This window comes from Pararge aegeria, chromosome Z, assembly GCF_905163445.1.
Source record: "Pararge aegeria chromosome Z, ilParAegt1.1, whole genome shotgun sequence".
In the NCBI taxonomy this organism is placed as follows: domain Eukaryota; kingdom Metazoa; phylum Arthropoda; class Insecta; order Lepidoptera; family Nymphalidae; genus Pararge; species Pararge aegeria.
Genome location: NC_053208.1, coordinates 19,118,907 through 19,134,307, shown reverse-complemented (window position 1 = coordinate 19,134,307; position 15,401 = coordinate 19,118,907). Strand labels below are relative to the sequence as shown.

Sequence of the window (15,401 nt, the reverse complement as noted above, 5' to 3'; positions counted from 1 at the left end):
TATTAATGTATTTCTCTGAAAAGATTAATTCTAAAAGTGATTAAGCCCTGCTCAACCTTCAGTACAGCACCTGATTGGTAAATTTTATTAAGTCTGTTTGCCACTTAATGTGTATAATTCAGCATCCAGGGGCATATTCATTTTTCAGGCAAATCAAATATATAGTACTTGTTGAGCTTTGTATTGTGGGAAATAAACATACCAAGAGATCACACAGTAAAAGATTTTTGAAACAATTATTACAGCCCACAGAATTAAGAATGTACAGAAAATGTGTACATACTAATATTGAAGCATCAAAAATCACTCAACTTCAGTTTCCTGAAAAGCTGGTTATTCTCTTCATTCCTTTTAGCAGTTAACAGTAATTATCTTACCAAAGTTATAAAAGTTTACCGTAAAATGGATAAAAATTGGAAAGTTGGTGAACTAGCAACATTCTGGGAAGTGTGCAGGGCACTGTTTTTGGACACAATGGACTGCATGCAATAATGGCTAAATGATGCTTCTAAAAATGGCTATATAGTTAGATTTTATGCAGTGTAAATGTGAGGAAACTGGCAAAAACTGCAGTAAATTCCAATATACACCAACTCAAAAAAGTAGTGCAATTATTTTTCTATCAAATTTGGCTAGGTATGAATGGCTCTATATAGCTACCTCTGCCACAAGATGTTGCCGGCCGGCAAACTCAAGTTTCTGAAAACTATTATCTTTCTTATTTTTAAATGTGGATAGTATTAAGGGATTTAAAAAAAAATTGATAACATATAAAAATATTGAATTACCTACGAATCACAATTCAAAATGTCGGACTCCAATATATCCACCCTCCACCCCCCTATGACGCCGGTTTTAAAATGTACGATACTTACTTACTTTAACACTTTCTAAATGTCAATAGATAAATATGCATTTCAAGATATTTAGAGCTGATTTAAAATATTCAAAACCTGAATTCATAAACAATATACAATTCCTTGGAAAAATTTATGTACACAACAATTAGTGCAACCGACCAGAAATTAATTAGGAATTTATATTCTATATCAGCTGTAAATACATCACACCAAATATTTTGTGGCTCTATGAATTACGAACACAATTACACCTTACTTACATTTACATATTTGTTATTCACAAAATTAAAATATTATTTTTTAGTATATAACTTCTACCTCTGAAGAACTCGGAGAACTGAACAGGAACACAGACTAAATACACTTTATGAGTTTAAAGTCTAGGCCATGCAGCCTGATGCAGCCGAATGCAGATTTCTTATGATTTATGATAGAGTAGGGATGGGAAAATAAAGATAGCTAAGTCGAACGGCCAACAAATATGGATAACCTTAATCAATCAGATAGCGATATTGAAAGATATGTTGCGATGGAACGGTAATTACTGTAAAGATACGTTCTCGTGTTGTCGGGATAAAACTTTGTGTTCGTTCTACAGCTAACGTGTAGGGCACAGTCAGCTTACTTCGCTATTTAAAAATTTTGCGATGTCCATCGCGGATGGAACTGCGTCTGTTCGGATATATGATGTCAATTCGAAAAGCTTGCACACACATGCTGGTGTCCGTCAAGGATGTATACTGTCTTCACTCCTGTTCAACATATATACTGAGTATATTATGAGAATCTTCTTGGAGAAATGCGACAAAGGGATTTCAGTAGGAGGTTGGAAGATATCCGACTTAAGATACGCCGATGACACTACTCTACTCTTTTCACTCAAAATAAAGAAGACATGGAGCATTTGCTGACACGCCTAGAAAGAATAAGCCTCTCCTTTGGACTTGCAATCAATAGAGATAAAACCAAAATTATGATTGTGGACCGAGCCGAACTAAACCACCCTGATATTCCCATGATTGGCAACTGTGAGGTTGTCCAAAGCTACGTGTACCTCGGCTCTACCAACTCTAACACGGGTAGGTGTAAAGAAGAGATTCAAAGGAGATGTGCTATTACAAGATCTGCCATTGATAGGCTAAAAAAACTGTGGTGCAACCGCAATATAACTAAGACCACGAAAGTCCGCCTGATGAGAAGTTTGGTCTTCCCAATATTTCTGTATGGCGCAGAAATATGGACAGTGCGCTTGAAAGACCGTCGCAGAATCGATGCACTAGAAATGTGGATCTGGCGGCGACTGTTGCGGATCCCTTGGACAGCTTTTCGGACTAACGTGTCGATCCTGGAGGAATTAGAAGTCAAAGATAGGTTATCGTTGACTGTGCAGATACGAATCCTCAAGTTCTTGGACACATAACTAGGAATAAGCACTCCATGGAACGACTTGTTGTACAGGGGAAAGTGGAAGGCAAACGGTCACGTGGTCGATCACCCACGCGTTGGACAGACATAATTAAAGCTACAACACAAACCTCCATAGTCCAATGTTCCAGAAACGCTGAAGATCGTAACAAGTGGAGGAGCATCGCGGGGGCTGCTGTAGCCAAAGAAAATGAACCATCGTCAACCACGACCACTCTGTCAAGAGTGAACGACTAAGGAGGATGCGGAACCTGGCCGTAGCATATATGATGTATTAATAAATAATATGTGATATGCTACGAACACGTTATCGTGATGGCACAAGTGTTTGCCGTCTTCACAATCCATCAAGAACTTTGCACTATCGCAAATCATTCGCGCGAATTCTAATGCACTTTGCGCAAGGTCTTAGTGATGACCCTATCGTGATAAAATTAGTGCGATTGGCTACACGCGTAGTATCATATTAATCTGTTCGTGCCTCTGTCCTCTGAGCTAGACGTCGTCGTTACATCGCACGACACCGCACCTTTTTTATCTTTCAATTAATATTTACCGTAATATTTATTTCTTTTATTTATCCTGTATCCTTTTAGGTCATGTATCTAAGCTTATCACAAAACATTTTCAGTCTGAACCAATTTAATGGAAAAACCCCAAAAAAAACAATTTTAAATGAACTCTTCGGGGTTGGAGTTTTTTAAAAACTGTATAGCTGCCCACATACAGTCAATATAATTGACAACAGAAATAAAAACTACTTTTTAACGATACTTCATTCTTCAATGCTGGTACGCCCAGAACACGCTCAATATTATTATGCTGCATAGCACGTCCCAACGCACGCACCAACTTCTGTAGTTTTAGGAGAAACCAGCTTGAGGCAGCGGAGGCGGGCTCCCACGAGGGCTCCAGCTACCGGTGGTATAGTGCGCCGCATGAGATAGTCTCAATCCATCAATGAGAGAGTCATGCGTGCGTACATTACTATACCACATGATGATAATTTGAAAAGGAAAAAGTATCTAAATATTTTGACCTTGCTCACGAAATTATCCGCCATGTGGAGTGTTGAGTCGATCGTTATTGTTCCCGTAGTTGTTCCAGTCAATGATCTTGTCGCGAAAAGCTTCAACCAAAATCTTAAGAAGCTTTCACTTGGTTGTTGCATCAAGGATCTTATACAGAAGGTAGTCCTTGAAACGGCGCGTATTGTGAGGAGGTTCGTCACTCTGGAGCCCTGACCGCCAGTTGCTTGGACATTCAAAAGCCCCGCAAACGGAGACATGGACTTTTTTTATACATTTTTAATAGTGTTTTTTATTTGTTATTTGTTAATATTGTACATTTCGGTCAATATTTTGTCCTAGAAATGATACGGTTATTGAATGAAACTTCATTGTAGGTATCTTAAATTTTCCAAAAATAATTCTATTGCATTTAGAATATTTTACGATTACTATTTACACCTCTATGTGTGTATTTTGTTATATTACTGATTCCATTAAGAAATTTCTTTAAATAGGTTGGTGTTTCTAATAGTTTTGAGGCAGACTACAGTCCGGGTTATAGTCAGATTACATCATTACAGTAGGTCCCAGAGGCCAACACAATATTTAAAGTCTTTGGCACGAGTAATGTAATCTGTGGTTTTACAATATTGGGCGTCACCGTCAAGGATCCGTTGCTTGCAATTTTCAGTTTCTAACTGTATTACGGTTAATAGAAATTTATATTTTAGTTTAACTCTGTTATATTGTGATTGAACGTAAGTAAAATTTTGATTACTTACTTATTACTTTGAATTTATCATCAGTACTTCCTTCATGGGTATATCCGACCCAACAAGATGGACGTCAAATCATATTGTGACGTGATTATATAAATTAAAATTTTATGAGAACATGTCCGTATATACGTAATTTGTATGGTAAACGGATATTACTATTCTTTGATACTTCTCTTAACAAAAATGCAATGGTAACGATTCGTTGCATATTAAATTTTTTCCGATTGTGCTTGAAATCTGCTTGTAACCAAATCGAAATGATCAATAAGTTATTACTAAGAATTTGGTCCGTTGACTACGAGGGATGAATAGTCGGACCTATCAAATGTATTTCAAGCAATATTTAAGCTGATGATCACAAGAAACACATTGATCTATTTACATGACATAAACAGGGTCATTGTACCCTTTTTCTAGGCACTAATCTATACAGCTTATGTACTATTATAGGTACAGATGCTTGAATTATCTATTGATTCTTGGTTTGCCTTGCGAGTTTTTGATTTTTATTTAGCTTTCGTGTGTGCTTGATATTAAAAAGGAGTGTTTTTGACTTTTTTTTAATCATTGCTATTGTATGTAATAAACTTATGATATAGTTGTGCTATGTATGTAATGACCTTACTTCTTTGATTTGTATATAAATTTTGTCATCCATTCCTTTGTATTCCCCAAATTACTTGAATTTTCATTAATAAGTTTTATTATTTTTTTGATTAAATTGTAAGAATAATATAACATACTATATAACATTTTATTTCCCCCTGACTTCAGCAGAAAATATTTTTCAAATCTGATTGGTGGTTCCCTCAATTAGCTCATTCCAACAAACTTTTCAGTTTTCCCTAAAATCCCTAAAAAAATCCTTAAAAATCCTATAAATGTTTTATCACTTAATTATCTAATTAGGTTTAGATAATTAGGTGATGTTGATAACTTGATATAATATCAAGTATATTCCTACTTGCTAGCAGCACCTAGTAGTTTCATGCTACTATTTCCACATTTGCAACTCTTCCTTTTATTCGGTTTACTCCTTGCTTACCATCCACTATCTACTTGTATAATACCCATTCAAATAACTGCAGCTGTTCTGAAGCTTTTAGGAGAAACAGTAAGCCTTAAAAGCAGTGTTTAGGTTCTATAAATGTTACACAAATAGCTGAGTTTGGGATGCTTTATTGTCAAGTATCAATAGTGTTTTTGGGCATTTAAAGTAGTACCATGTATCCCTACAAAATATGCCTATGTCCAGCAGTGGATGCCATCAGTTGAGATAATGATGTGGTTAGGTATGTTGATATGTTCCTCTTGTGTTCAGATTTTAAATTATTATGTTCATGCATTGCTTTCTGATTCTTGAATTGTTAGATAGTTTTTATTTTATTGTATGTTGCTTTAAGTTTGCTTTGTTTTTCTTAAAATATTAAGAGCTGTCTTAATATTTTTTAAACTTTCCTTATCTTAAAGTAAAATAGGCTACATTTTGGTTTAATTTAATGCCAGGAAATTTTGCAGCTAATGTTTAAGAGTAGTTTGGGCTAAATTTTAGTTTGATTTAATGATAGAAAGATTGCTGGCCACAGAGATTGATTAGAAATGTAGGTTTGGATTTACTAACTACCTTTTAAAAGAGAGGTTCAAAATTATATTTATGCCTCATTTTACAAATTTGACCTGCAATGCAAGTTTTGATGAGTGTAAAATATTATAAAGATATTTTCAATATTTAGGTGTACTTTCATAATTTTTGAATGGTTTTAAAATATTGTTTTATTTACAAGACAATTAAAAAATAAATATATGTATATATTTATGAATTTGCATTAAATTAGACTGTTTGGTATGATTCTCACACTTTAACCAGCTACAGTACTCTGATAAATTTAAATAGTTTTATGTACCACAAATATGTAATGAATAAAACTAAAAAACCATACTGTCTGTCTGTGCCTGTCTGTTGCACAAACTAACTTTGTGTTTAAATAAACTGCACAGCGATATAAGTTTCTTTCCCCTTCCGTCCTAGTTTAAGATGATATAGGTATCATCTTACAAAATACCTAATTTATTAAATTTTCTTTCTTTAAATAAATATCTGACTGCTGGGCACATTCCTTGTTTTAGAGTGTAGACACTAATATTTTTAAATTCTTGATTTCTTTTCAGATAGTAAACTGCCATCATAGAGTGCTATGAAAATTCAATATCAAGAAATTAAAAAGAGGAAAGAATAAAGTCCTTCAGTCGATAAGAAGTTGTAGCATAAAAATAACAAGATGCAGACTATAAAATGCGTAGTGGTTGGTGATGGAGCTGTGGGTAAGACCTGCTTGCTCATCAGCTATACAACCAACAAGTTCCCATCAGAATATGTGCCAACGGTTTTTGATAACTATGCTGTAACTGTCATGATTGGAGGTGAACCATACACCCTGGGTCTATTTGATACTGCAGGTGAGTTGAAACTTTTATTTTATACGATTATGTAGATAGTATGTTATGTAGATATACTTTTTGTAGTGTATTTTATATGATGAACTACTTTTAGGTCTTGGGATTAGTGGAGTTAGGTTTAGTTGGTATTTGGCAAGTCCTAAAATTATTAAGCATTGTATTTTTTTGTTAGGAATTTATATCTTTGGCTACCTTTTCACTAGAGCTGTGTGAGGCAACTGGATGTTCTGGGTACGTGTGAGAAATTGAGCTTGTGAAATTATGTGTAACTCGATAAAGCTATGTAATGTGAGAAATATTAGCCAGAAAGCAGTGCTGGAACGATTAATTAAATAACATAATATGCAGTTAGCTCTTGGGCTATTAGCTATTAGATAGATGTGACTATTATTTGCAAATTCAAATTCAAATGTATAAATTCTTAATTCATGTAGGCCTATCATAGATATCTTATGAAGCACTCATACATAATATATGTTTACATAATCATGAAGTGATGGTGATAATTACGTTTGCCAACCTAAAGTTACCCAAAGTCTATAAAGAGCCCACAACAAACTTATCACATCTGTAACTCAAATGCATCCTAAACAAGTATATCAAATACTAAACTTGCTAGTGTTAACTATGCTTCTTGAAAGGGAAGGAACTTTTGAAATCATTCCAAAATACCATTACTTTCCATAGGAAGAGCTCTGGCGGCAGAAGGCAAAAAGCTGTTTAAGAGAAACTACATTCAAATTTTACTTTGATTTCTTGTATCATTCATATCATATATTAATTTTGTGTTTTTAAATACTTCTTGTATCATTCATTAATTTTGTTGTATATTTATTATTTAAAATTAACTTACAATATTATTTGCTTATAAGTATGTATGTTACTATTTTCTTATCTTAATCAAATATGCAAGTTGAACATATTGTAGTGATTAACAAGTCTAAAAGGAAATAACTGTAAAATTTTGTTATCAGGTCAGGAAGATTATGACAGACTCAGACCTTTAAGTTATCCACAAACAGATGTTTTCCTTGTATGCTTCAGTGTAGTCAGCCCCAGTTCATTCGAAAATGTTAAGGAAAAGGTAAATATTACTCTGATGAATAAATTAAATTATTTATTATATATTTTCAAAAATGTTATCATTTTTGCGTTTACCAAGTTTGCTCATGTTTAAATTAATTAATTTTGATGTGAAAAATTATATTGGTGAACTACCATCTAGCTAAATTTTTTATTTTTCACAGTGGGTCCCAGAAATTACTCATCATCAACAAAAGACACCATTCTTGTTGGTTGGTACACAGATAGATTTAAGAGATGATCCAGCTACAATGGAAAAATTAGCAAAGATTAAACAGAAGCCTGTCTCCCTTGAGCAAGGCGAGAAACTTGCAAAGGAGTTAAAAGCTGTCAAATACGTGGAATGTTCAGCTCTTACTCAGGTGGGATTATGAATATTATGGTGCCACATTCAGTTCTGTTCTGAATATAAGAATGAAGAATTTATATTGATCAATGATCATACATTTTGAATAATACAAAAAATTTTTACATATTCTTATTGATTCAAAACAGCATGTGACAGCCAATTAAAGTTTAGAATTTTTTATTTGATTTTTGGGTATTAGGCAACAACCTTTTAATACAGTATAACCCTGTTTTGGCTCAGGTGCAGCTAATAGCATAAATGCATTAATAGAAAAACCAGAGATACATTTTGAACTGATGCAAATATTTGATATGCTGTCCTTGACCTTTTTTATTAGAACTTAAATGGGGAAAAAAATTGTCACACATGATTTTATCGAAACTACAACCGTTTAGGCAGTGCACAGATTTGTTGTAAATTGTCTGTTGGTTTGTTTATTCATTCAAACAGCATTTAAAGTTAGACCTATACTGTACTGTATTGTTGTTTAGTCAGCAATTAATAGACCAACGTTTTAAACCAGTATCTGATGTTAAAATAAATTTGGGGTATTTTCCAGAAAGGGCTGAAGAACGTGTTTGACGAAGCTATTTTAGCAGCTTTGGAACCCCCGGAGCCTGTCAAGAGAAGGAAATGTGTTGTGTTGTAAAGTGATGCAACAAATATTTAATTCATGGCATACTGCCAAGCGATCCTTGTGATTGTGCGACCCATATAAGCTACCATTTGTAATGTTAATCTTATTTTTATAATGATTACTATTGATATGATAAATATGCCATATGTTTAATAACTAGCCAGGCAGTAAAATAAGTCTTGAGCATCTTAATTTGGGCCTTTAATCTTTTAAATATATTATGAATAAAAATTGAAGACATTTTCTTAAAATGTCGTATTGTGTGGGTTATAATATCAAAGGTGGCAAAATCTGTGCTCTTAACTATCAAGAAGTTGTAATTACAATTAAAGGGTACAGGGGCAAAACGTCTTATTGTTTTGTAGTTTTATTGAACTCAGTCTGTCTTTATTATTATCGCAATATACATCACAAATAAAACACCTTGCTTTACAACCTTAATTAACTATCTTGTGAAATGCCTTGTTTTGCCCCTGTTGTGAGTCTTTTGTACTAATGATATAAGTAATCTAGATATTAAAATAAAATTGAAAATTATTCAATATTTTATAAAAAAAAAGGTTTAAAGTCTAGGTTTCCCTATTCTCTACACTTTTAAGGTCTACCCAAACATATTAGGGTCTGATATAAATTACTTGCGGTTGCATGTATAAGTGTGTACAAGTTAAAAAAAAATATTTTGTTAATGATTTGTTTCTCATAAGCATCGCCATATGTTCTGAAACATACCCTGATAGATGCAATGTTTTGTCAGTGGCTCACTGTGTTTAAACTCAGAACTCACAATTTAAACTGAAAATGATAAGTGTCATCACAGTGATCAGTTAGATGGCATAGATATGGTGGAGTAGTGCATATATATATCCTGATATGTTTGAGCAGTTACCTCTATCTCATCATAACACTGCATTCCTAATAATATAAATTTAAACTGACAATATTAATATTAGCTTAAAAGCTTATAAGTAGGCTTATCAAAATAATAAATAAATGACATATTGTTTACAAATCTCTTTAAGAAGCTTAGTGTAGGGTGTTGCAATTTATAGCAACCGTTATAACTTAAAAAAAAAAAAGTTTGAATAATATTCATCTAAAATGCACATTATTTATCAAACTGAAAACCTCTTTTTAGTGCATAAAAAGATTATTTATATAAACTTCTGTTCAATTTGAAATAAATATGAAAATACATTTCACCACAAAAAGGCGGCCTTATCGCTAAAAAGCGATGATATTATTCAACAAACATCTTAATCAAGTCAGACTGAATGGGTTGTTGCTGTTTTTGATATTATAAAAAACAGTTATTAATAACAATTTTATAAGTCATTTGTACCTATTAATAACATTATAAATATAAAACCATTTTGTACTTCACAATATTTATGACAGTTGGTCGTTAATAAATTATTTAACCATTATTGTATTATGGAATGGTTAACATGCTTTTAATAAGAAGACTTATCTGTAATTTTATTTATTAATTTTATGTGTTGTTTGAATATTTAAACTACTTTATAAATATTCGTAAGAGGCGGAGCAAATTAAACATTTTTAACTGATGTCTATGTTTTATGTACAGCATGATATTTCACTTAAAATAGATTTCCTGATGATACAATTTTATTGCTGTTTTTACTTTACTTATTTTATTGACTTTACTGATTGTTTCGCCTCTTATCAATACTTTTGTAATTGGTGTTTTGCGTATTTGTTAGATATTACCATATTAATTTTCTTAAATATTCATCGAAACGAATATTTGAGCCAATGAAATTAATGATACAGCTTACAATAAAATATGTATCACTAATATCATTGTGAGGTTCATTATACAGAGTATATTATGGTGTGAATATCAATTATTAGATTAAAAAACTAGAGGAACTAGCATTTTTATCACAATTTATTGCGATGCGAATTTTGACTGAATTCTATGTATTCATTCCATGGAATATCTTGGCATTTTAAGGATTCCGTTTCTCGTAATGGGAAAATAACTAAATCACATTGTAGTCCGCCTGTCTGTCTTACCCTTTTATGCCAAGAGCCTTTTTATCAGAGACTGCCCAAGGGATCAAGTTGAAATTAATATCTTATGAATACTAGGGCCTGTCGCCTGTACAACTACTGTACAGCCTTTCTAATCATATTTTACATCTACCTAACGATTTTTAAATGTGAAAATAGCATGAGGTGAATGAAAAATCGATTTCATGCTCATTGTGGAATTTATTTAACAACTTTGCGGTTTCGCACATACTATACAATTAATGACGGATATATTTTTTGCATGAACACATTAATTATTTTAATTTTATTAGGGTTTAGCTCCTTGACCATCACAAGAGTATTTAAAGATGATTGTTAGCAGATAACAATGGTACACATTTATAAACTAAAAGTGAAAACGGTATTAAAAAATATGAAATATTTTAGGATCTTAAAATGGATATTATAAATGATCTGATTGACTCTCCAAGCATGTCAACAGATATTAACAAGACAGTTGTTAAAGCATTTTACGATATACAGTTTTTTTAACAACCAAGCAACACATGGCTGTTTGTTATAATTTCAGAATAAAGAAATAATAATTGTAAGAATAATACGTGCGAAACTGATTATTTAGGTTTTTAGTGCTTCACCTACAAAGATGACACATATGATCACAAATGCTAATGTTCAATAAAAATCAACTATAGACAAATGTTTTCAATAATTGCACCAATTCATAAATGCTGGTACAGTAATACCACTTTTGTAAGTTACACCATTGTACCTGCGCTGAAGTCTTATTTTTAAATCTTCGAAGACGAAAATATATCAGCCAATCACAGCGCGCGCTTTCTATGATTGGTTGTTAAATTAGTTGCCCGCGCGCCATTAAGTCCGCTGCGGTGTAGCGTACAAAAAAGCGCTAGTCTCTGTTGGTCTTATAATTTAAAACTTAATCTAAAGCAATAAAGCCTGTATTTTATTGGCATTCACACTCGCGTTAAGACGGTCTTAGTTTGCGCTTTTCTGTGCAAACGAATTTTATCGAAGCTACTTCTAAAAGTTGTAATACTGTACAAAACTATAAAATATCTAAATGAAACAGCCCTAAACAAAAGAAAACAAACGTGAAAGTAAAAATACAATAATGAAAGAAATTGGCGCATTTCAACTTCAAACCAACGGTCCATCTGAAAAAGAGTTTACGCAAAGAAGGAAGATATCTAATACGTAACATCAACCAAGTTTCTTCAATTAAAAACTCGCGTATTAAAGTAAATGCTTATGAACAGAGATCACTGATGCCATTTTCACTATCAAGTCAATGCGTAAATAAATAACGCCTAATCTAAGGTGATTCTTAGATTTCCATAAACCATTTACCAATACCTAATTATCACCTAGATTTGATGTTTTTTTTTCTATAGACAGCGCCTTAACCATTAGGCATTCGATTTAGGCGATGCCGAGGTTTAACGAGAACGGGCATGAGACTCCTTTAGTACGTAAGTCTATTCCATAACTGAAAAAAAAAATTCAATGGAAAATGAGATTAGTATCAACGAATCCATCCAAGTGCAAGCAATGTTACTATACTACTCACTAAAGAGGTAAATTACAGGCTCACTAGAAATTACTGTTGAGTGATTGTAGTAAGTAGGTAACTTCATCAATATGCGACCTACTAAGAAACCCTTTGATTTCGTTGACACCATAAACCTTTCACTTGTATACCATGCTGATTGCATCTAATATAAACTGATATTTCGGAGTATACCACTTCGTATTAAAGTCTATTTTTGCTTAACGCAAACAATTTTTTTGTTACTTTTAGAGTAAAGTTTGTTTCGTAAAGAAAATCACATTCTATTGTGTTTTTACTAATTTTATCGCAATTGTGTTTTTTTAATATTTTTAAATCATACTTTACACTACAAAGTAATGAAAAGATTATTTACATTATAAGACAAGTTGAACTAAGAAAAAATTGATTTTTGATGTTATAATTTTTTTGGGGGGTCCCGTACCTCATAATGTGAGGATCAGTTTTTGTTAATGTCATTGTATGTTATACTCACTGACTGATTATCAAATATTACATATTATCTTGAATTGATAAATGTGGCATAACATTGGAATAATTAAAAGTGTGGCAGAACATATAAGTACTCTGATTTTATGTTATTATTTAGGCCTTAATTATATAGAATGCGAATCCTACGCAGAGTTGTCCATTTTTAGCATTCAATTTTTTTTGTATTGTATGGATATAAAGAAAATAGTAAGTCTAATATAATCAAATCTAATGCGTATTTAGGGTACGGGACCCTCTCAAAGCACAAGTTCAACTAACTTTCAACTCGACCGCATTTTTTATGTGTGCAATGCGATCTTGATTGTAGCAATGGAATATGTTATCGCTTGCGTTTGTATTATGCAGGGTGATGTCCCGGATTTTTATACTCTGTATATTCTGCTGCCTCGACACAAAGTAACGCACAGGGACTGTATAAACCGCGCTATTAAAGACGAAAATTTAAAACAAAACAAAAAAATACCGGAAATTCGACGGAACGGAGGGTCATAAAAAATGTTAAGCATATTTTTCAATTTCGTCTTTGGGCTCGGTATTCTACCATTAAGCTTGGTATCCACTACGTCCGAGGCCTAATTCGCTGCGCATATCTGCGAAGCGCTCAAATAGTGGTTACGTACGTGCCTTCGGTGTAAGTGATAAAGTTAACAAACGTCGCGTCGTCTCAACGTAAATCTTTAATTTTATGGTTCTGCTATACAGGATTACAAAAATGTTGGTTATCATTACCTAATCCTGTTATATAAACATTATGTATCTAAATTTTGTTAGGAAAACGTCAGTTTACAAATATGGACAGAATTTAACAATACAAGCTGCGCCCCGCGATTTAACCCGCGTTGAATATGTCGTTTGGATTCTTTGTTAGGACTTGAAGCAAGGACGATATTTGGAATGAGAATTTTCGTCCAAAAGTTCTCTAGTACTCTTCGTCCTTTCAACTAACTCTATGCCAAAAAGTCGATGGGCTGCTTAAATAGGTCGTTAAGGAAGAACTAGCAAATAAACACAGTTTCACATTTATCTTAGTGGTAAATGGTATAACGGTAACAAATGTTAAATGAAGCAGCAGCACCATAATATGGAATGCAAAAAGGCATGCTGTCACAACAATACATTGGCCGATTAACATAACGCTGATGTTACTACGTATGATAATTTTAAAAACTTACGCTCTGGACCAACCAGGTTACGCTACAAGACGAGCCATCCACATTTTTCTCGCGAAAACAGGAAAGGAAACCGTGGAGCGAATCTTCGCAGGAAACGTTTTTATTGGATCAGTTTAGTATACTTCGGAACATAGTGGACGCCCAGATTAGTAGCTATATTATCAGCATAATATTATTTTCACAGTGGTAGGGCATTATCGCGTGCCTTGTCCAATACTTTATAAATTATGCATGTACTCAATAATTTTTATATTACATAGTTGTAAAATGCATTGCATTTTACTCGGGGTCTCCGCTATCTTAAACAAGTGTTGCCTACGGTCTTTAACTCTCTCACACACTCGGGAAGCTAAGTAATAACATATGTGTGAAGAGTATAGTGCGTGAACTCTGTCATCCAATGGGGTGACGATTGGGTTGCACGATTGCACGATTGCAGTGCGGAGGAGTGCCCCCTCCACCCTCCCTCCCCCCGCGGTAAGCCGGCTTGACTATACTCAAAGCGTATATATGTCAATAAGTTGACCTATCGACGTTTGCAAAGTCAAATGACATATACAAAACATCTGCTTTTAAAGAGAGCGCACTATTTTAAAAACCGGCGTAGTTGTCTTATTACGTGACAAAAGTAAGAAAAAGAGGAAATATTAATCAGAATAAGTAATATTTCTAATCAGCTACTGCAATTATCAAAAAAATAAAAAAACCTTCAGTAACTTTTTTTTACTTGCACCCGTCGATATGCTCATCACACATATGGTACTAGTACGCTACCTTGGTTTTTTCGGCGTGTGAGTGAAAATACTTAAAAATTACAAAACTTCTATGAGCTATGTATTTTTTTATTTCATCAAGAGAAGCGAGAGGGAACTTTCCAACTTTTTAAATAATTAAACTTGATTGGATACTGGTCGATTGTGAAACTTATCGCTGTTATGGACTGAATTTATTGATAAAACTCTCTCAAATTGTTAATAATTAGTAATAATAATTTAGTCATTAGAGAAAAAGTTCTAACCAATCAAAAAGCATTGCGATTTCGACGTCTTTTTCAATGTCATTCTACGTCAATCGACTCTGCTTTGGTTTGTATGAAAGCTGCTGCGTTACGACATTATGTACTTTTTCAATTTCAATTTATTTCATAACTAGCAATGTGTATAACAAATAACTTTGCGGACAGAGAGACCACTTCTTTTACTTAGATTCTTAGATCTAGTCCTAGATAATATGTGCGGATTTCGCTCGAATTTAAGGGGTTTAACAGACAGCCCGATATTTGCGAATTGACCCGCTTTTTAGCAGCCTTCGCTCGACTTGGTTCAATAAAGCAGAATACAATCATAACCTACTTTTTTATTTACATAGTGCATGCGCCATAGAGATGAAATCTTTTGATAGCTACGCGAAATAGCGGAGACCCTGACTATATTTTCCATTCGATATATTACTCATGCGCGAATATATAAAGCGTATTCTGTACCTTAACTACGTTATTGTACACCTATCAAGCGCTAATGATACAAAAAGTCA

At 33.3% G+C, this 15,401-nt stretch overlaps 1 protein-coding gene across 2 annotated transcripts; it reads left to right on the top strand.

Annotated features, from left to right (window-relative positions):
- The first annotated feature begins 3,922 nt into the window (after positions 1 to 3,922).
- Positions 3,923 to 15,215, top strand: LOC120635984 (cdc42 homolog). Of its 2 annotated transcripts, none has more exons than XM_039907197.1 (5): positions 3,923 to 4,053; positions 6,244 to 6,531; positions 7,506 to 7,615; positions 7,779 to 7,976; positions 8,523 to 15,215. In XM_039907197.1, exons 2-5 carry the CDS (start codon positions 6,354 to 6,356, stop codon positions 8,610 to 8,612), a joined length of 576 nt encoding a protein of 191 aa, XP_039763131.1. In that variant the 5' UTR covers positions 3,923 to 4,053; positions 6,244 to 6,353; the 3' UTR covers positions 8,613 to 15,215. The 2 variants fall into 2 exon arrangements, with proteins under 2 accessions (XP_039763131.1, XP_039763132.1); XM_039907198.1 differs by having other exon boundaries at positions 3,938 to 4,053; positions 6,248 to 6,531.
- Positions 15,216 to 15,401: the final 186 nt, after the last annotated feature.